Source organism: Nicotiana tomentosiformis, chromosome 3 (assembly GCF_000390325.3).
Source record: "Nicotiana tomentosiformis chromosome 3, ASM39032v3, whole genome shotgun sequence".
NCBI classification, from domain to species: Eukaryota; Viridiplantae; Streptophyta; class Magnoliopsida; order Solanales; family Solanaceae; genus Nicotiana; species Nicotiana tomentosiformis.
This window is the reverse complement of record NC_090814.1, coordinates 123,902,044-123,924,787: the sequence shown is the minus strand read 5'-3', so window position 1 is coordinate 123,924,787 and position 22,744 is coordinate 123,902,044. Positions and strand designations below refer to the sequence as shown.

Here is a 22,744-nt window from a genome sequence, read left to right as displayed (position 1 = left end):
GTAATGCGCCATCAGCTTAACAAGCTAAACTTCCGACAAGAATAAAACCGTTTGTGATGTCCTTACCAGGTTTACATTTGCCATTTTCAGGGCAACTTCCTAAGAAGAAAAGAAAGATGAAAAGGAAAAAGAGGTATCGAAAAATTGAAGCAGAATAGATAGAGAAATCCATTTGCTCATAGAGTAAAAAAGGGAATCACATACAAAGAATGTACAAACCAACTCCCAAGACCCCAGAAAGAAATATAGCTGGTCGGCTTTACCATTAAATAAGTCTTTAAAGCATGAAACAGATATTCAGACCAACCCTACAATTATACACTGTACAATCAAAAGCTCGATAGATGAGATGAGCCGGAACAAACCGAATGAAGATCATTTCTTGCAAGTCAAAGGATTTTCCTAGTGAGATCTTTAGCATCCTGTCTCTTGGCACCCATTGATTGACCAAAGAGCACGAGCTCTCTGCATAGCGCTCAAATGGGCACAAAGCAGTCAATCCAAGTAACATGAACTGATCCAGTAGAAATAAACCATTTATCTGGAATATCGTACATATTCATTCAGCAATGAATTAAAGTAATTCCTTAGCTCCATTTCAATTGGTCAGATAATAGAAATCTTTCAGTCCCTGTATCTACGCTTCTCTCTCTTAGCTTCTCTACGTTCTTTTTCTGAACCACCGTGACGAGAATGTCTACTAGGACTCCGAGAGTCTCTCCTATGTTTATGGTGCTTTGAGTGGCTTCTACTACTCTTTTCCTGAGATGATTTTTTCTTTCGTGACCTTGAACGATGACGGTCTTTATAATCTTCGGAAGAATGAGAAGAGGCAATCCCATCTGGACTGCTGCTTCTGTGAGCTCGCCTGCGCTTTCTATCAATTTCATCTTCTGATGAACCGCTACTCTTATTGTGGTGCTGATCTCCTTTAGCTTTTGCATATACATGTGCTTGAGTTTCCTTTTCAAACCTATATTTTTCAACATCATCCCTGTATCTTTCAGTTCCAGTTCCTCCGCGCCCATTTCTCTGAGAGTTGATATCTATCGTTCCTTCTCTACCCGATCTACCTTCTCGAGAGATGTTCTGATTGCTATTTCCTACTGCCAAAACTGGATCTAAAAAATCCGCATCAACAGTGTGGGAAGTGGATGATGTACCATTACCAGATTGGTTAATGCTCTTTGCTCCCAGATCTACCAGAACAGCATCCTTTTTTGATGGGTTACTGGTTTTGTTTTCTGGCAAAGGCATATCGACAGGAACCTCCAAACCTAGTTCTTTGCCCAATGATTCTAAGAAGTCACCAGCTATTAAGCGATTTAAAGTTGTATTAGCAGTTTCAACCTTCTTTTGAGGATCCTCTGCAACATTCTGATTGCTAGTTTCTGCTTCATCATCTGAATCGTCAGAGAATATAGCCTACAGATGAATATTGAACAATACGATAGGCTGTAAGCTTATGCAAAGCAGATAAAGCACATAAGGTAAATCAATTCATACTACTTGCTCAACAGCAGATTGATCTTACAATCTCTAAGAAAAGGACCCAACCCCATCCCACCACACACCAGGGAACAAAGCACATTAGATAATTGAATTCACACTACTCGCTCATTAGCAGATTGATCTTAAAAACGCTAAGAAAACCCAACCCCATCCCACTCCAACAACAGGGAACAAAAAAAAGAAAAAAAAATGAAGAAAAAACATATCTGCTAGAAACAATAGTAATGCAGTTGCAAAATGAACTACTACTTTTTAAAATAATCAATATCAGCAAAAAATCCTTCTTCAGGCAATGCACTAGGAACTGAACCAACTAATCCTAGCATTAGCTAAGTTCATGAGATTTTCCAACTTGATCCACAAAGCAGGGAGGAATTCCTGAGAACAATAGCCCCAATCAGAAAGCAATAGAACCCTCCACTCACCCATTCGTGGAACTAGAAATTGGGAAGAAAATAACCCATCCGAACCCTTCATCAATCAAAGAAAAATGAGAGAAGAAACATTCCACACTTATGATGAGATTCCATTGATACAGAGCCAATTCCAATAGACTTATTGGAGGGTCCCATTGGCACGGGTAACAAACAAGGTTTGGAGAACAACCTAATTACGAAACTATCCCTTTTGACCTCCCTAAAAGTACCACCTATCCCTTTTGACCTCCCTAAAAACACTAAGTAATCAAAAGCACTAGTTTTTTCTAACCTAATCTAAAAGCACTAGTTTCTAACCTCATGCTTGTAACCTCGAGGTTACGATCCATCACATACATCTGATATACCGCCTCATCAAGGAGCAAGTAGAACCAGCTTATCGCAGATATATTATCGTTGTCCCAATAGCAAAATCAGTATTGTGAATATCCCAAATAAGAGAGAACTTAGCAAGAATACTCTCCTTTCAATAAGGAACTACAGTATACTTTAACAACTGATTTGGACAAGAAGACAAATACCTTGTACAAATCAACAGGCCTTTCAATATTTTCTGGTTCTGCCTCAACCTCAATTTCCTGGTCAACCATTTCTTTTCCTTCTTTACGGCCTTCCTGGAGTCGGAGAGAGGATTCGCTCCTATCCCCAGAAACATCATCTTCAAGCTTTGCAGCTTTAACAGAATCAGGCAAAAATACAAGTGAGTCCAATTTGCTCCTCGAGCGTGGAGCTGGGGGTGGCTGCATAATACAAGATAGAACTCAGTCAACTTTGATGATATAAGACAAAAGAATTAGATAAGGATGTACTGAATGACTTCAGAATTAGATAATTACAACTCACTTATTTATATATATCTAAACAATATGCCTAACAAGGACAATATCTAATTTAAAAACTTAACACTTCTAACATTTTAACACTATCACTTAACAAGCTAACACGCTCACACTAATCTTAACATTGTAAGATGCCCCTCAACCTCAAGGCGGGATACCAAATTGAGTTTGCTCATTCTGCAACCGCAATAAATTAAACGCTTGAGAGAATAACAGAGTAGCCAGTATTTCAAAAAAGCTGCTAGAAAAGTTGTCAGACAAAGGCAGGAAGAGCTGCCAAAAGAATAGCAGGAATGGTGGATGGAGAGAGAGTGACTGGAAAGATCACCAGAACAGTGAGTGGTAGACCACTGTCTGATGACAAAGGAGTTTTTTTATTTTTTATTTTATTTTGCTCTTCTTAGATGAGATTCAACATAATCTTGTATTCTCCATCCCTTTCTTTTCAGTCTTTGTAAAAGACATTCTTATGTCAAACAAAGCCTAAATCAACTTCCAGAACAGAAAATTTAAGAGGTGTTGAATGCAAATATAGCAATGACTTTTTTTAATTGATAAATAAAAAGGGACTTTTCGTTTTCGAGAGCTGAAGAAAAAGTTAAAAGATTAAAAAAGGCCACATACAAATAAGGTAAATTCTCCCTGGAAACTTGACTCCCTTGAATCTTGCCATATCCATCAAAAAGGAATAATTTTACTAGGAGGTAAGGCTGTCCAACGGGACGGGCCGTCCCGTCCCGTCCCACTTAATTCTAAACGGGATGGGCCCATGTTAAATGGGACACGGAATGGCCATTTCGTCCCGTTTGTCCCTTCCCGTTTCGTTCCGTCCCGTCCCGTCCCGTCCCGCCTGTCCCTGCTTTTGTGCATTATATACAAGAAACTTATAATCCTGTTTTTCAAGGTTTTTCTAAGACCACGGTTAGAAATGATGTTTTTAAATTTCAAACCAAATATCTTCGTAAAATTTATGAGAATTTAGCAATTCAAGAAAATAAACAACCATCTCTCGAAGACTGCCAAGCTAACATATATTCTTATGTTAGATCAATGTTTGATAAATATAAATCTATGGAAACAGCAGGTGGTGAAACTGCTCCTTCTACTTCTAAATCTAAGAGTAGAAGTTTTATGGGAAGATATGGATGATATAACAGGTTTTGATTCCTCTATTGATGATAAACTTGATTCTTATCTTAATCAAGGATTGGAAAGTATTAAAGACGAAGAAGGCAACGAACAACTTTTGGCACGGTGGAGGGAGCGTGGCAAGACTTTTCCAACACTTTCAATAATGGCCCGAGATATCCTTGTTATTCAAGCATCATCAGTAGCATCGCAGAGTGCTTTTAGCGCGACAAGATTTCAAATCGGAGATCATAGACATTCACTAGCGGAGGACAGCCTAGAGATTTCCGTATTATTCAGAGATTGGATTAATTCAGAAAGAAGAAATCTTGGTTTTGAAAAATTAACCACTAGGGAAGAAGAAGAATACAATAAGATACTTAGCACTGGGAGCGATGACGACATGGAACTCATGGAACATCAATCAACATTGTCAATTCCAGAACAATGTCCGAGAGAAATTATAGATAAGTTACAACGAAGTTATATAAGAGCTTACAAATATTAGTATGATAATTTGTAATTGGCTACTAAGAGGCCTAGTTCAAACAGAACCCTTCCTAGAAAGAGGCTGCGTAGATTAGGTGCTCTTCAAAAGAATTATATTTATATGTGAGATTTGAAAGTTCTATTAATAAAATAAAAGGCTCTAAGCGTTGAATTTTCTTTATGAATTGTCTTACACTCTTACTTAGTTACTTAATGGCTTGAAATTATATTAAATAAATTATAACTCTATTATAAATTTATAATTACTAGAATATTTCATTACAAGTCTTTTGTTTTAATATTTTATAATTCTTTACTTAGTTTCCTAATTTCCGGTTTAATTTTTAAGTTTATTAAATAAGTCAAAAAACTAGTTGTTGCAAACTTTAAAAACTTAGTCATTGTCAAAAGAATAGTCGTTGCCAAACTCAATGCTTAAATAATTATTTTTTTTAAAACGGCACTTAAGGCCCGCGAACCCGCCCCGTCCCGTTCCGCCCCATCCCGTTTGTTCGCGGGACGGGATGGGCCTACCGTCCGTCCCGTCCCGTTTGTTAGTGGGACGGGATGGGCCTACCATTTCGTCCCGTTTCGTCCCGTCCCGCCACCGTCCCGGCTAAATGTCATCCCATCCCGCCACCGTCCCGGCTAATTTGTCCCGTCCCGTCCCGTCCTGTTGGACAGCCATACTAAGAGGCAACTAGGTATCTGCGGATAACAAGGAGACCCTTTATCTTTCCAAGTTATAATCACAGCCTACATCACAAGCAAAAGCCTAAATATATCAGATCCATTAAATTCCATCACTTAGACAAGAAATTCAGAAAATTCCTACACTCAAGAATGTTTACTGTGACAATCAATTACAGTAAAAAAATAAAAATAAAAAAGGAAAACAACCCGTATCACAATCATCTGTCAACTGTCCTCTCATCTACCAAAACCAACCTCACTGCTAGCGAGAAGATGAGCTTAACTCTTAGTGAATTAGTAGGTACATGTGTTAGTGGAAGGTATCAGGTACCCTGTGGATTAATCGTCCCGGACACCACAGTTACCAAAAAAAAAAAAAAGGGAAGGAGCTTTCCTGAGAAAACACAGGAAGCCCAACTGAACTTTCATAAAAAGAAAAAGTTGATGACTTCAACAACTGCAATTTCTTCAGGAGATACCAGTGCCCAGCCAAAGTACAGGGGTAGAGTTTGATAGATTGATACATAACAATCATGAAATATACAGTAATTGTTGGTACCTTGCCCATATAAGGGTCATTAAGATCATAGCGCTTGCAAAGAAGAGGTGAAGGTCGCCACTGGAATTTCTCCCGTTTTGGGTACATTTTTGCTGCCGCTAAACCATCATCTTTACCAAATTTAGGTAGCTGCAACAGACAGCAGTTGAAATCAGGATAAACTGCCAACTTCAAACCATTCACTCAGAAGTTAGATAATGTACGTACCTCAACTCCAGAAGTGAATTGCAATCCTGCAGTAGCTAATGTACTTGAGAAAAACTCATTAGGAGGAACACTTTCTTTTCCCCATTTTCCTTTATTTATTGCCTCGGCTACAGACTCAAATTCTAACCTTTCACGAGCACGGGCAGCTTCTGACATATTACTTGCTCCACTACCATCTTTAGGGCGAAGACCTCCGTGGTATTTTTCCTTCAGAAACTGCTCGAACCTTTCTTGCTTAGCAGGATCATCTCGGAAAGGCTTTGCAGCTTCAGGAAGTTCAGTCTGCAGAAAGGAAGTTCAGAATCAGCAATCATCAAAACAAATTCCAGTGTACGCTGTGGCAAAACTAACCCATGCATGCCTTTCTAACCTCAAATGCATTTTTTTTCATTTTTGAGGTCTTAAACACTAATCTACTAGTTACTCAGCACTAAATCTGAATACAGCTTGCTACATAAACGAGACAACTCTTGAACTAAAAGTGGCCAACTTTGATGATCACTATACATATGATGACATTTTTAAACTTAAAAGTCGAGGCCAAAAATTAAGTTTTAAAAAAAAGGAACCAGGCTCCCAAGTATACCAACCTTTGTCTTGGACACCAGAAAAGACAAACAGTAAGACACTACCATGACCGACCCCTACCAAAGTTGACTTAAAATGGTGCCAAGATAGTTCGTGAAACAACCAAAGATTTATTCAGCCGAAAATGAGTATCAAGCTATACTAAAGCTATCCCGTAGTGAACTACTTACCACTGAAGCAGGTTTAGTAAATGTATCTGAAAGATTGGATGGGAAATTGATCGCATCAGCAGATATACCAGCAGTATTTGCATCTTTCAAACTTCTTTCGATAGGCTTTTCTCCTAATATCTGACCACGGCTTTCTGCGGTCATCTTCTGCACATTCCGAGACATTTTTGCATCCACCTGTTGTTTGCCTTGATCATTACGTTTCTGTCTCTCCTCCCAAAGTTTCCTTGCATAATAGTCATGACCCGTTCCTCCATTCAGGAAACAAAATAGAGGGTTGAACTGATTTTTTTCTCTAGAAATGTCCTCAAGTAATTTACCGGAACGAGCTACTAATGTAGCCAACCCTTCAATCAAGATTCTAAGATTATTATCCTCCGGAGATGGAACATCAGGGGGAGGGATATTGGGAGTTTTGTAATCAAAGTCAAGCGGAGCTGCAAACTTATGATGGGGAACAAAATTCTGTGGAATCACTGGAGGATCAAATCTGTTGATATTGGTGAATAAATTTGAGTTAGAGTTGGAAAAAAAAGTTGACAATGTTTCTATCATATGCAAGTATGCAGCCATACACCTTAAATAACTTAATTTCTTGATCGCATCTAGAGAAATAGCAGCTGTAGAATATATGAGGAAACAAAAAAAACGGATAAAGGAGTCATTAAATCCTTCATGACCACAACAAAGCAAAGTGACGGCCCTTATTGCAGAGAGCTAAAAATTGTTGTGGAAGAACCAAAAATGGTCTTAGGAATTTTGCTATTAAATTTCTTTATCAATGGATTTTTTCATTTTTCTCTTCTTTTTTTTTGGATAAAGACTTATCAACAGATGATAACTTCTCCTCTAGGCATTACCTTCTGTGGGTGCTGAAACTGAAGTCCCACAGTTAGGAGATAAGAACATCTGGCCTTTATCATGTCACCAGCTCTCTCATCTTAATATCTACCTTCGGTTTGTTAGCTCTATTGCAGCCAATGAATGGCGTACAAAACATTCCTTCGAAATCTCATTCTAATAAAAAAAGGGGGACGTTGTAAATTATGAAAGGCATATTTGTCCAGTGGAAGACCAAGACACGGCTTGTTTATCTGCATAGTCTGGTACTAAAATGGACAAACCAAGATAGAAAACATGGGGTATAGCTATAGACAGTAATTTGAACATGTTGGGCCATGCATAATAGACATTAAGTGTACAAAATAAGTCCAAAAATTATTCCAATTACTGTATTACAAAAGCTTTTTATTTACTTCAATAGTGACATATTGGCTGTTTTTCTTGTTAGTCCATCTGGGTGCACCCACAGATGCAGATCCTCTGCTCAAAAACATATCCTTCATCCATCCAAGGAAAAATAAAATGGCATGCTTCAACATTATATACACCATCTGATTTTCTTTATCTTCTAGATTGAACTGCGTTCAAGCGGGCGCAATGAGATAATTAAAGGTGGAGAAGATACAAACAGCTTGAGTTTCTTCGGATAAAAGAATAAGTGTCATGAGAATACCTTTCCAGCTGATAATCGGACTTTGAAGCAGCACTAAAACCAGGTAAAACATCATGCGCCTTCCTGTCCAACAGTTTCAGATTCTCCACCTTTGGTCTTGAAGGCTCTTCAACTTCCTCGACATACGTCTCTTCGAAGTCATAACCTGTTAAGAAATTATAGCCAAGATAAGAAACTTTCACGCACAACCACGTTGCACTATTACGAGCTGGAGGGGTGCGAATAAAGACATAATTAACAGGGAAGTTATAAGATCACCCGACATTAGAAGATAGAAAAATAGTGTTTATACTTTGCAGTTTCCAACCTGCAAATTGGACCAAACGAGCATGCAGGACAGCACTTGACTGTATTCAGGAAAAGTCTACTTAGAGAGGGAACAAAAGTACTGCAAATCCAGGATGGCAAAACGAAGCTATAATCTCTAACTTATAAACACTACTTCTTTCTTGATAAGTACAAATGGGGAAAGAAAAATAGAAGGTAGTAAAGACATTTTGCAAATACAAAAGAAACTTAAGAACGGAAGGGACTTCAATAAACTTACTTGAAAAGTGCACCAGAGTGCATTTTGCACCCCCTATAAACGGACTTCTATTAAACCTTACTTATGCCTTTTGCACCAATGAAATTCCCCATTGATAACATATGAATTTCAAACTTTTTAAGCCTCAATTTCCTATCCCGAACTTTTGGTCACCAACCACTACTCCCTCCCCCCTCCCTGGGGCCAGTCAATGAGCATAAACTTTTTTGATAACTAATAAAGAATTTCATTAAAGATCAATGAGCATAAACTCAGCGGTGGTGCTTGGTATAACCATAAGGCATAAGCTGCACCAGAGTTTCTGCAACAAAACAAAGGAATAGACACAACCGAAAAAATGGTCTTGTCTTCATAAGAGAAGAATAAAAGAAGGCAGCAGAGGAATTTCCATAGTCCATATTCCTAAAACTAATTTACTGATTCTTGTACTTATCAATAAAAACCTGACTTTATTTGTTTACTTTTGCGAACTTGATTATGCAGCCAAAAGAAGAAGACATAAACCTGATGCATACACATCTTCATCTTCAACATCAAGATCTTCAAGTGCCCCAATACCAAATCCAGGAGCAACCCTTCCTGCTGATAAAATCAACCCAAATAGTTAAAGAGCCTACATAGATAATGCAGTCTTTGAAAGAAGATAAAAGGTACTATATGGAAAGCAACCCTAAAATCTGAAAACACGTGGAGTAAATCTTACATTTGAAACCAAAGAGGCTGTCCTTCAAGACTTGAGGTTGTCGATGCCCCATTTCCCTACTCTTAGACATCCGTGACCTCTTCTTTTCTGAAATAAGCAAAGCACTTAGTCTGACACTATGTAAGAGCTCAGCTAATGTTTTCTCTATATTGAGACAGAAAGTACCTCTAAACTCAGGAGCATGTTTGTAAGGATCATAGCCTAAACCATGCAAGTCCTCCTTTGGGTTTAGCACATAAACCTAAATAAGTAAAGAAACAACCCCCAGAAAAGTTAGGGAACCAAGTATCCCAAAGCATAAATTAAAAGAGAGAGCATATAAATTTCTGTAAGAATACAAAACCATGATTTTTGTTATCAAAAAGAAAAAGAAAGAATGCAAACAAATGACAATCTTCTGATCTCGCTTACAATCATGTAGTAGGAACGAATGCATCCAACCCAAATGGAGAAATCCCATTTTGTCTTTATCAGTTCTCAAATATTGAAAACTCAAAAGATTTCATGAAAAAGGAATGTATTGAGAAAGAGAGTTTCTTGCCATTGAATGGCATGACAAAAAAACTGTTTCTTGAAGTAACCAATCTCCAAAGGCCTGTGTGCACTTCTTTTTTAGATCTTTAATTGATTTACATCTTATAATGTTGTCTATTGAGGACAGCTTTCGTTCTCCTTTTACTTTTCATTTTCTAAGAAAATTATTTTTGTCAGAAAAAGATGTCGGGCAGAAGAACTATGTTAGGTCGGCAAATACATGCAATGAGTTAGTATGTTGTAATCTAAATTCCCTCCACGTGTAACATGTTCATAGAAGATGTTAATACTATTCATTATTTAGGGTAACATAAGTCAATCACTAGCTTCAATTGACATTCTCTTCTTTCACCAAACAAAAAAGTGAATAGAAGAAACTTGAGAAATCATACAATCAAAAAGTTCGGCAACTGATAACCTGACTTTGTTCTAGTTGAAAGAGAAAGAAAAAACTGAAATCCGCACATCAGGCACTCCTAAAAGGTTAGGGGCATAAGTTATAAGAAACGAATGCTTTAAGAAAATCGATAGCATCATTGTATCGCCCCCCAAAAAAAAAACAGCAAAATCTCGACAGTCTTATACTCACACTGGCCACGCCAGTAACAAAACATACTAAATGAAGCATTACCATGAGGATGAGATGCAATTAATAAGACGGTGAAACAGTCAACTTTCAAAAATTGTAACAGAAATTTAAAGCCCTGGATGATGAAAAAAGACTTGAAGATATAAAGTATCAGACACACCGGTGTGCTCTTCGAAAACTGACTCCCGTCATCAGTTGGTAGATCCACAATATTATCAGCATCATCTTCAACTAGCACGGAGCGCAAAGGTTGTGTGTTGACATCAGCAAAAGAAAATGCAAGAAAAGCTTTTCTTGCCTCTCTCCTAGCATCTACAGATCAAAAGAGAGACGCGTTTACTGAATATACATATTCCAACAAATCCACTAATTTTTATTTTCTTTTGAGAAAGTAATCCACTCAGTTCATAAAGCATGAGAAATATTTAACTTCAAAATAATTGGGTAACTTTTTTGAACAATGATCAAACACTACACCCAAAAAATTACGCCAAGAACAAAGGCAAACAGGTAACCCCAATTCTCTATGAAGGTATCCTTGAACACCAAATATGTACCATAAATGTACAAGAGAAATGTTAGGCGTCATTAAAATAACTCTCAAGAAACAAAGGAAAAGAATTCTGATGAAACTTGTAAAATAAGTTCACACTCAGCACCCACGGCCTAGTGGTTAATTAAGTGGGAGGAGAACCATGGAGTCTCTACTTCAAGTCACTGAATGATTTCTTCCTATCAACCCAAGCTTTAAAGGGCAGAACTACTGGGTACTTGTATTCATGGGAGGTAGCAGGTATCCAATGGATAGTCAAGGTGCGCTAAAGTTGGCCAGACACCATTGTCACTAAAAAAATAAGTTCACACTTCCTTCCAGTCTAAATAGCTTTCTTAAACCAGTGCAAAAGTACTCTAGTAAGGTCAATTTGTCAACTCCGATATTTTTGCTTCTGACAATCTGTCAAGAACTGATTGGACTATACAAAATTTTCAATATCTAACTAAAGTTCTACCAGAGCCAAACAACTAGTTAAAGCATTCTGCAAAAACTAGTGGAAATTCATGACGGCTTCCTCCCGGTCTTAACAGTTATCTTCTAGCAGCTTAAAAGCTGCGCCCAATTAAGTCATTGCTAAAGTTCTTTTCGCGCTTGTTTTTCAAAAGCTCAATAACATACTGGTCTAGTATGTTTAAGTGTCCCCGGCTGTCTACTGAACTCATCAAGGGACTCAACTACTAGATTAAACTTCCAAGGACAAGAATTGTAAATTCATACTAAGAGAATATAAGGATACCGACCAGGATTACATCAAAAATTACCAACCCGCATCACCATATACACATTTTGACCACCAATGTTCCCTAATGAGGGCGATATAACCAGCAGAGAGACAAGAACATGGTCCCGAAAATCAGTCACAGCTTAGTTGAACAAACTTTCACTGAATTTCATTGACTAAAAATGGAAGGACCTCTGAAGGATCCTCACAAAAATAGAGATGCATAGAACAATTGTGGTTTTTGCTGGAGCGGTACATAACAAAGTTCACAAATGTTCCAAAACCTCAAGTTATGAATCTTTAGCTAATCATGTCCCTTTGGGTAATGACTTTAAACCGAAGCTTTCTATATGAAAACGTGAGCATAAAATCTTTCTGGAGTCCAGAAAAAGAAGCCATAAGAATATTTATCACTTGATTGAGCACCACACTAAAAAGACCTAAATTACATTCAAATTCCGAAATTTTCAAAAGCACAACTAAGGCTATGAAAATTGAATTTTCAGAATTCAAAAGGAATACCATCTTCTAGTTGGATTTTCCACTTCATATTACCTTCCTATATACACATATAAATATGGAAAATAAATATCTGTAATACTCCCCAATCTTGCCCAGCCAACCAAAAAACATAAACAATTTGAAGCACGTATGGCTAAATTACACCTGAGCCCAATATTGCATGCGGGGAAATGCACAGTACATTAAAAGTATTCAGCAGACTAAGCATGACATAGGGAAAAGGGATTTTTAATGTAGACGCATACTATATATCGAATCAGTATGTGAGTCCTTAATTGAGCGACCACGTCGCCATCCCATCTTCTGCAGTAATTTGAGCCCTGCCCAAAAATAAGAATACACAGTGAGAAATTATTCTCTTCACGAACGAACGGCACTTCTCAATGGGCATAGAATCAGACCAATGGACTCTGGCGCTGGAAGTACCACTTCGTCCGGAACTGGTCCAGGTATAGCAGAGGGCCTGCAGTACAAGCAAGATTTTAGAAGTACCAAAAAAAAAAAAATGAAGGAAAAGAGTAATTAAATTAAAGCACAAAGAAGGGAATTTAAACATCAAAGGTTCCTTGAATCTAGTTCTACTCGAGTGCAGATGGAACCAACACTAACGAAAAACAGAGAATAAAAGTTTTAACACAACTATTAACTGAGTCATGTTGAATAGGGTAGGCTGGCACGGACAGCATAGGTAAAAGCAGCAAATAAGGGAAGCTATACTCCTGGTACATCGAGAAAATTATTCATTTGCAATGTCATCTACATCTGTTGCTGAGAATAATATCTGTACATCAAGGAGGAGACTATCTCACCCATTATGCGGTCATTTAATAATCACAACCTTAAGGAAGATGCAAAGCATATATGATATAGTAACGAGAGAACATGCCTTAATGTAAAATGGACATAAAATCCTTTCAATAGTGATAAAAAATTGTGCAGAAAGAATGCAAGAAACAGGGTTGCACTTCATGAGGTAAGGATATTTAGATTACAACAGTCTAAGCTAACAGACTAACAATTTTATACATACGAATCAGCTAAACACAATAGAACACCTCTGATTTTGCTCCTTCTCAGCTTGTTTACGAGCAACTTCAGCAGCAGTAAACCCAAATGTATCATATTGCATCGAGGTCCCCAGACGACCCTCCATTTCCTATGATGTAAAACTAGAGTAAGCTTATAGGGAAACAGAAACAATAACGAACGGATGATCAGTACCAGCTCAACTCAAAAACATGTCATTTTACGCTTCCACACAATTCACAAAATGAGCACCATGAAGCCGTAGAAGCTAGAATTGCCAAGGCAACAGTGGAGATTGTGTGATTAAACAGTAAACGGATATTCTCTCAAAAATTCTCTGTCAAAGTAAATAGACCGAGTTTGTTTTTGCAAGAGGACGTTAACTGATAATAAATTATCTTTTGAGTAAGCATAGCATCCTTCGCTCTCTCATATTTCCAGACAAAAGCTGATGTTTTGTCAGCATTTATTGAAATTTCTAGGTGTAACATAAATGCAAAATAATATACCATTCAATATTCTTATTATAACTATGATGAAAGTGCAAGAAAGAGAACATACATCTTTCTCATCATCATCCAAGAAGTTAAAGAGACTCTGTTGTTTGAATTCAGCTCTGTTTTTCCTGGACGACGTAAATGACTGCGGAGTCCATCCTACAACATTGTTATAAATGGTTCAAAAGGAATCTCACATCAGTAGGTCCAATAAATTTATCAAAAGTCACTGAAATGAAGCTCAACAATAAAATGGGAAATTACACTCTACCCTCTTTAGAGCCAACTGTATTGTAGTATCCAGCAGAAAAACCGCCAGTAAATGCCCCATGAAATCTCCTCCGTCCCTCTTCATCTGTGACCTGAAAATCAATTTGTCTAATAAGTAAAAAAATCAGATGGAAGCAGATAAACAACAAAGCTTGTGCGGATGAACAACTTTGATCAAGCACCTATTTTAATCGGCATGGACATGTGTTTAAATGGGTTACAGGTATTAATAAAGTAGTAGGTCATTTGGTTATCAGGATAAGGATACTAATAGCGGAATAGAATTTGGGATTGTATTTATCCCATGCTTGGTTATGGGTATTAGTTAATACCGGTATAAATTTTATACCAAAATGGTGGTATTAGCTATCCCATATAGAGGTGGGATAGCTAATCCCATGAGATATCCTTGTCTATCCCACAATTGAACCAAACGACCCTAGGTTAGGCAAAAACGTAAAAACAAATTATCAACTTTCTTATACTATCAGTGAAAACTACCTTAAACTCAACAAGGTACACATGATATTTACACCCCCCCCCCCCCCCCCCCCACACACACACAAAAAAAAAAGGTGCTGCACAATGTATAAAAAACGAGGTTACATTGCTAAACTGGAACTCAAGTAATTTCACACAAGAAACGAGCAGAAAAAAATTGAAACTCATTAATCCATCAAATCGAGTACCTCTTGTTTCCATGGGGCAAGGGTTCGCAACTGGCCAGAGGCCTCAGCGACGGCCTTCTTCTTGCGGCTGGTCACATCTTCTTCTCGTTCTATAGGTGTTCCGTAGAATACGAAATCTTCCTCGTCGCCGTCCATTGATTCAAGAAATTTGCCTCCGATGTGCGGATATACAGACAACGGCGTGAATTCTACAGTCTACTACGGGGCTCAGGGCCTCGGGCGGTTCGGTTCTGTCACATTACTTGACTGGTCTTTTATAATCTCTACTAGTACAAACAAATTTGGAAATAGAATATGGCTTTCTGAATTGTTAATCAACCTTTTATACGTTTGGCGTATTTTAATTGGGGTTTCCCCTCCTCTACCGAGCACAAAATGCTTCTCTCTTTAATAATCGACAATCACCCTATGTAGTCCTTTTTGTATCCTCATACTCTAATACAAGAAACACATTTTGATATTTTATGGCAATAAATTAATACTTTTTTCACCTTAAGTGATTTGTCTATAGTTCATATTATAACATATTTTATTTAAAATTATATTCTTACGATCATTCAAATATATATGAAAAAGTTATTTGATGAATTTGTTAAATATGCTATGGATATTTCTAAATGACTGTTGTTTAATATTACGTGTATTATAGATGAAATTTTGAATTTTGATTATCACTAGCAAATTGATGACATGAGTAGTTTTTTAATATTTTATTATTATTTTCTTTAATTAGTTAGATTTATTGACCAATAGCATTTGAAATTCTTTAATCAGAGTTATATTTCATTATAGGCTATTGCCTTATTTTTACTCCATGAATATAAAATAATATGTTATATAGGCAAATACCAATAATATAGATTAAACAATTGTGATAATAAATTATACAAATGCAAATGTTGGTGATCTAGATAATATAACAGATGTTGCATTTATAAATTCACCAATCAATTACATTTGAATTAAGATGTGCCACCAATTTTGTTGGTACATATTCACAAAAAGGTTAATAATTTTATGCCAGTTATATGAAAGCTAGTTCACAATTGAAGGCATTTCTAATTCTAAAATCTATTATCCATCAACATGTAATACAATTTTGATACTAATAAGAAATGCACAAAGTGGGCAAAAATTGTTTCTCTGTTGACATACTTACAAAATTTATTGTCAAGGCAAAAACATATTAAATGTAGTGTTTTAAAAGGTGTGGATATGTGGCGAGACGACGAGACCTAAGCCTTGTGACGCAGGGCTAAACTCCATGGATATTTTGGTTTTAATATATTATAAATTAATAAGATAAATATATAAATAAAAATGCAGTAAACTTATAAAAAAAATCCAAAAATTATAAAATTAATAGAAAAATAATATATATTATAAATATACCATTATGTGCACGAACCATACAAAATAATATTTTATTTAACTTCACAAAGTAAAAGATGTAAAAATGCCTATAGCATGACTATGATAAAACATACTTGAGTTGTAAAACTGAATTTCTGGTTGAAATTACCTTTTCTTTTTCGGTCGTTCTCTAGCCGTGGATCTATCGGAAACAGCATCTCTGCCCTTTTAGGGGTAGGGGTATGACTGCGTACATTTTACCCTCCTCATACCCCACTTGTGAGAAACTACTATTTTTTTTGTTGTTGTTGCTGTTGAGTTATAAAAATAATATTCTAGTTCCTAATAATCCTAGGAATGAAAATGAAAATAGTATAACATAATTATTTAAAAATAAAACTTATTATGTGCGACATAATAGAATCTTTAAATGAATATATAAACTAGAACGAAACGTCTTCTAAAACACTAATTAAACGAATACTCTAAGTTTATTATGTTTGATTCCTTATTCACTATCAGATTTAGCTATTAAAAATAAATGTACAAGCGGAAAGTATAAATATTTTTCTTATTTGAACAAACTTTATTTATGATTGTCAGGCTGCATATGTAAAACTTAACACTTTGCAGTATTGACATTTCGACAAGTACTTTTCCAGTAAAGACTTATTAATATAATTAGTAAAAATAAAGCTAGTTTTTTTTTATCACAAACTTTTATCGATAGAACTTGTTCAGCGTAGAGCAAATATTTAATTAATTAAATATGTGGCGCTCAAATAGGTTGTGTAATGTATACTTTGAAACTAAATCTACGTTTTAATCATACATTTAACTTATGCAATTGACCTAGTGGTGGAATAAAGCTAGAAACTTATTACAACTAGTTTTCGATCGATCTTGAAAGAGGCAAAAGCTTCTCTATTTTTGTGTGTTTTAGGACTAAAAATGTTCACTTTCTCTATTTTTGTGTGTTTTAGGACTAAAAATGGTCACTTTTCACATACGTTGAAGACTATTTAAGTTAAGAATATATATCAAGGACCAAAGTAGTCCAAACTCTATATATTAAAGACCATTTTGATCATTTTCTCAAGCCAAAAAGGTCTTAGCCGAAATGACAGATTTGAAAGAAGAATTAATTTAGATAGCCAATCATTTAGCCACTTAAACTAAAAAGCAGGAGTGTATAATTAGTGTATAATCTAAGAACCCGTTTGGACATAAGAAATTTTTTCTTTTTTCCAATTTTTTTTTTTTTTTTTTGAAATCAGTGTTTGTTCATAAAATTTTCAATTTTCACTTGAAGATGCATTTTGAAAATTTTTAAAAATTTGATAAACTCCAAAATGTTGTTTTTCAAAATTTTCACTCAAATCACTCACAAAACTTCAAAAACAACCCAAAATTATATTCATGTCCAAACACAACTCTAAATTTTAAATATTATTTTCACTTAGAAATTTTTTTTCCCCCTATTTTGGAATTTTACAATTCTTATATCCAAACGCCCACTAAATATATCAGTTAAAAAATGTAAACAGTAAATTCGTCCAACTATTTGTGTAATGATTCTATTCCAAAATGGAGCCCCGAGCCCAACTACAGAAGGCCCATATTGAGCGAAATGGGGTTGGCATCACATAATTGGCAGATCCAGCAGAGTCGGAAAGTTTCTCGTCTCCTCTCCCTTTCATTGGCAACCACTAACTCCATCCACCCGACCTTTTTTCGTTTTGCTGAAAACTATATAAGCAACATACGTCACATGCTATCCCACACACTTCGCTCATGCGTGCGTCCCACGCCCCATTTAGCATCCACAAGAATAATGGGACCCGTGGATTATACACGACACCTCCCGCTTCGCGCGTGGAGAATCCCTCGTTGAATGCGCTTTGCCCTAGTCGTCTGCGGACACATCCTTCTCTCTATATCCACCATGAACCACCACCGTCAGCGACTCCGATCACCTACTTCCATCCCTTTCCGATTTCTTCCAATCGGCCGATTTGCTGCTCAATTTTCTCGTCAATCTGCCAGTTTCGCAGTGTCTCCTTGTAAGGTAAAAATAATTGTTTCATATTTGGTTTCAGGTATCAGCTGTTGTCGATTTCGTTTATTTCTAAAAATTTGTGAATTTGGTATTAAATTCGAGATTTTGATTTGGTTTTGAAGGGTTAAAATGGATCCGATGGATATCGTTGGTAAAACGAAGGAGGATGCTTCACTTCCCAAAGGTTTTCCTTTTCCTTCTCTATGTTATCTATGAATATGTCTGGTATATATTCATAGAATGATATATATTTCTCTGTTTTTGTAGCTCTTGTGATTATGTTTTTTGATGGTTTTTTTGGTGAATTATCATGTTTTCCCTGTTTGGTTGGTGTTAAATCCTAATATTACGAGATTTTGAGCGGATGTATAGGGAGTAAGCAGAGAGTGATATTAATTTCTCTTGGAGAAGGGATTAGGGTTACCAAAAGCCATCCTAGCAATTTTACAAGGCTTGAATCATATTGGCGGAGCCAGAAATTCATACAAGGGTTTCAAAAAAAATTACTGAAGTGTCATACCTCAGATATGAACCTGTGACCTATAGCAATTTTTGAACCCCCTTAAGCCCTTTACCACTACACTAGAATCTTCCCTCGGGTCAAAGGGAAACAGTTTATATGGAACAAAAAAAATTGTTTTTGGGTTTTTTCACACTACAATTTTCTGGAAGGGGGTTCAATTGAACTGTCTTGCCTCCCTTTAGCTCCTCCCCTGCTGGGAAAGGGGATTTTGTGAAATATTTTCAAAGAGGGTAAAAATTGACTTGTGGGTGACTTAAGTGATACTAACTGCTTCTGAAAAAAAATCTAATTTATTAGATAATGAGATTGATGATTTCAGTTGCTAAAGCCAAACAGTGGCAATATTGATTTTTTTTGTTGCTTCTGGTCTCACCTTATGCCCTGAATTTTTTTTTGTTTAAATCACGTGGTTCTTTTTATTTGATAAATATGTGAGTTTGCCTGATGGCTTACTTATCTGTTTGATTTGCTGAATATTGTACTGATAGTACTATTTTCTATTCTCAGCAACTATGACAAAGATTATTAAAGAGATGTTGCCTCCTGATGTCCGTGTTGCTCGAGATGCTCAGGATCTTTTGATTGAATGTTGTGTAGGTGAGTTGATTTGAATGTTGTCTGATATAATTTTTGAGTATAGTTTAACGTTATGTTAGTGTGCTAAGCTGTTGTCAGTAGCGTTTGCTTTTAATAGCAGCTATGCTTCTCTAGAATAGTTGGGGGAATAATTAATAATCTGTATTTGCATTGGAGGGCAACAGCTGACTAGGAAACTTTTGCTCTAGTTGTTTGTTAGCTCTTGGTTGTCACTCTGCCGATTTAGTGTTTTGAGACACAAGACAGGGGATGTGATAAGCATAAGTTTAGGACATAGTTGTATAGTACTAGTAACTAAAAAGGCATTCAAGTTCTTCTTAACTCATCTTAAGTTGTATTCCGTAGATTACTCCTGGTAACTCGAAAAGAGAGTTCTAATGAAACTTGATACCTATTCCTTAATCCTTTTTTATAAGACAACAAATCTTTTTGTTCATTCAAGGTCTATTGGGATGTGGTTGATAGAAATGCAATGTAATAATTTGTTTTGTTATACTGCTTTTGTTTACTTACTTTGATGTATTTGATAAGCATATTTCCGTTAATGTTTTGGTTGGTGATGTTTGTTTGCTATTTGAACAGCACTGAAGTTTCTCCTATCTTCTTTCCTTCTACTATATTATATAATATCATCTCTTTACATTCCCTAAAAAAAGGTCATTGCTTGACTTCATATATTGTCGAATCTTCTTAATGTGGTTCTATTTTTAATTTGCATGGTGTCCTGCCTTTCATTGTTATTGTGCAGAGTTCATCAATCTTATCTCATCAGAATCAAATGAAGTTTGTAATAGAGAAGATAAACGAACAATTGCACCAGAGCATGTACTCAAGGCTTTAGAGGTACTTCTTGATCCTGCAGTTTCTCTATTATGGTCATCATCTTCATCTTGCTCTGTTTGCATTTCTCTGTCTTTTTCACCTATAATCACTCTTAGCATGAGTTCATTTGAAGGTGATTTAAAGAAGTTCAAATCTACTTCTCATCCTAGCTCACGAAGTTGCACAATGCCAATAAGGATAATGAAATGCAAATGTTGTTAATTACTTTCATGTTTGGGTTTGCTAGTTTGTTTCTCCCCCGACATGATGTTAGGCCACATCAATTGCAGAAATCACATTCTAGTTTCTTTTGGTCTCTGGGAACAACATTTCACTGTGAAACCCATTTACCAGTTTTAACTTTTAACAACAACAACAACAACAACCCAGTATAATCCCACTAGTGGGGTCTGGGGAGGGTAGTGTGTACGCAGACCTTACCCCTACCATGAGGTAGAGAGGCTGTTTCCAATAGACCCTCGGCATCCTTCCCTCCAAGAACTCACCACCTTGCTCTTGGTGTGACTCGAACTCACAACCTCTTGGTTGGAAGTGGAGGTTGCTTACCATCAGAGCAACCCCCAGTTTTAACTTTTAAGTGTGGTACAAATACTTCTTCAATTGTTAGTGTTGAATAGCAAGAAACTTTAATTAAAATAGTTTACCTTTATGTTATTTTAAAATGTTAACCTGTAAAAATTTGTTGGATTCTTCCGTTTCCTTGGAATTATGAACAACTTTTGTCTTTCAGGTTCTTGGTTTTGGGGAGTATATTGAAGAAGTTTTTGCCGCATATGAACAACACAAGCTGGAGACTGTGGTACGTAAGGGCTCATTTCTGCCTTTTCACATGAGTTGGAATCTATGAGTGGCCTAAAATTAGGACGTTTTAATACATCCTTCTGCTGTTGAAAGGAAGTATCCGACCTTTCTTGGATGCGTCACAAAGTGTTATATTCATTCCTCTTTTTTTCGCCTCACCTTTGATCCCTAAACCTCTGCATATGGCTAGAGAATTTAGCCAATCGTCTGCTAACCGACAGTTATTTTGAATCCGACAATTTTTGCAACCATGTGAAATGATTTAATGGTGAAAAGATTTTCATTGACAATTGCCCTTTGCTTTTTGTTTCTTCCACAGGATACTGTGAGAGCTGGGAAGTGTAGCAATGTAGCTGAAATGACTGAAGAAGAAGCGTTGGCTGCGCAACAGAGGATGTTTGCTGAAGCACGTGCTAGGATGAATGGAGTTGTTACAGCTCCGCCCAAACAGCAAGACTCAGAAGCAGATCAAAGATTGGATAGCTAACTTTAGGACCTTTTTTTTTTCCCTGTAGGCAAGCATCTTTCAGTCGTTTTAGAGGTGGTTTCTCTTCTATCATGTGCAAAAAGCTCCTGGCACCTGCGCTGGCTTGTGGACTCGAGCTCAATTTGTACACTTTTAATTATGTCCATATGTTCTGTAATTAGTGAATTTGCTTTAGAATGTCCTCTACACTCAACAAGTGCTTTTAGTATATTTATATTAGTCAGAGTGGAAATTGCTAGTGCTCTTTGTCATCAGTTGGCTCTTCACACTACCACTCAGCCCCCACCAGGACACCATTGTCCGGGTTTGCATCTTTATTACTTTTACCTAATAAAAATTGTAGGACGAATGATGAATGTGATGGTCGCTATACACTTAATTGGTCATTGCTGTAGTGGCTTTACAACTCAACTTAGTGCTCACGGTTACAGTCCTTGTAAGTTGCCTAATTGGTATTCGTTTTGATCCACCTTTATACCTAACTGTCTTCGTTTTTACTGGCATTTGAATCTTAATCTCCTATAGTTTTCACACACTTCTTTGTCTGCTGGGTCGCAACTCGCAAGTCTTTTCCCTTACCTTGGACTCTTGGAGATGGAAACTAAAAGAAATTAAACACTGAAATGAAAATAAACATGCCTCTGTTTTCCCATTTCATTCAGGCCCACAATATCAGTTCTGGAGGTTGGCCTGGTGATATCTAAAAAACAAAAGGAAAGAGGATGAAGGAACAGTAAATCCTGATCAGATTGTCAGCTTTGATGCACTGCGTATCGCAGGTTACTGTGTCTTGAGTCGAAGCATAATATTTCATGTTTTTTGTATGGTATGAGAATCTAAGTGATTGCTGAGCTGAGGCAAACATCATCACGGTCTGTTTCCTTTTAGATATGGGGTGCAGGTTTATCATACGAAACAAGACATGAAGCAGAACGTTGTGTTGGGAGGATGTCTACTGCAAATAGTGATGTTTCTTTGGTTCTCTCTTTCACTGTGATTTTTGTGACCACCTCCTTTTTTTTAAACATTGTTCTTGTTCAGGTCAAAAAGAGCCAGTCAAGCTACTTCTTTCTCACCATACCCCACAAGAAAGTGAAATAACACATCTTATGTCTCCCTTAGATTCCTTTCTTTATTTCAAAACATTTACCTTTCTCTCCCCACACCCTCCTCAAGCCTTCTGCCCTTTCCCTATTGTTTTGACACTCCTAAGTCCCAATTCCCACGACAGTATGTGGGGACGCTTGTGTCAGATTCTTATTTGCTCGAACAAAGTAGTAGAAGGGAAA

At 36.7% G+C, this 22,744-nt stretch overlaps 2 protein-coding genes across 2 annotated transcripts; one reads left to right on the top strand and one right to left on the bottom strand.

Annotated features, from left to right (window-relative positions):
• Window positions 1-157: 157 nt before the first annotated feature.
• LOC104110248 (G patch domain-containing protein TGH) lies at window positions 158-15,126 on the bottom strand. The gene is made up of 16 exons (XM_009619697.4): window positions 14,793-15,126; window positions 14,105-14,195; window positions 13,898-13,992; window positions 13,366-13,466; window positions 12,712-12,773; window positions 12,556-12,630; window positions 10,672-10,823; window positions 9,554-9,629; window positions 9,389-9,475; window positions 9,190-9,267; window positions 8,139-8,283; window positions 6,623-7,112; window positions 5,865-6,146; window positions 5,658-5,786; window positions 2,471-2,689; window positions 158-1,425 (listed from the first exon to the last, which is right to left on the bottom strand). Exons 1-16 carry the CDS (start codon window positions 14,925-14,927, stop codon window positions 625-627), a joined length of 3,018 nt encoding a protein of 1,005 aa, XP_009617992.1. The 5' UTR covers window positions 14,928-15,126; the 3' UTR covers window positions 158-624.
• A 2,698-nt stretch (window positions 15,127-17,824) lies between these two features.
• LOC104110249 (protein Dr1 homolog) lies at window positions 17,825-21,709 on the top strand. Its single transcript, XM_009619698.4, has 6 exons — window positions 17,825-18,213; window positions 18,327-18,388; window positions 19,235-19,324; window positions 20,073-20,167; window positions 20,898-20,966; window positions 21,288-21,709. The coding sequence occupies exons 2-6, from the start codon at window positions 18,334-18,336 to the stop codon at window positions 21,453-21,455; spliced, it is 477 nt and encodes a 158-aa protein (XP_009617993.1). The 5' UTR covers window positions 17,825-18,213; window positions 18,327-18,333; the 3' UTR covers window positions 21,456-21,709.
• Window positions 21,710-22,744: the final 1,035 nt, after the last annotated feature.

Coding starts and splice junctions, on each gene's coding strand:
- LOC104110249 (XM_009619698.4), top strand. CDS start 18,334: ATGGATCCGATGGATATCGTTGGTAAAACGAAGGAGGATGCTTCACTT. Junction 18,389..19,234: donor GGATGCTTCACTTCCCAAAG/GTTTTCCTTTTC, acceptor TTCTATTCTCAG/CAACTATGACAAAGATTATT. Junction 19,325..20,072: donor TTTGATTGAATGTTGTGTAG/GTGAGTTGATTT, acceptor GTTATTGTGCAG/AGTTCATCAATCTTATCTCA.
- LOC104110248 (XM_009619697.4), bottom strand. CDS start 14,927: ATGGACGGCGACGAGGAAGATTTCGTATTCTACGGAACACCTATAGAA. Junction 10,824..12,555: donor ACATACTGATTCGATATATA/GTATGCGTCTAC, acceptor TTTGATCTGTAG/ATGCTAGGAGAGAGGCAAGA. Junction 6,147..6,622: donor TTACTAAACCTGCTTCAGTG/GTAAGTAGTTCA, acceptor TCCTTTCTGCAG/ACTGAACTTCCTGAAGCTGC.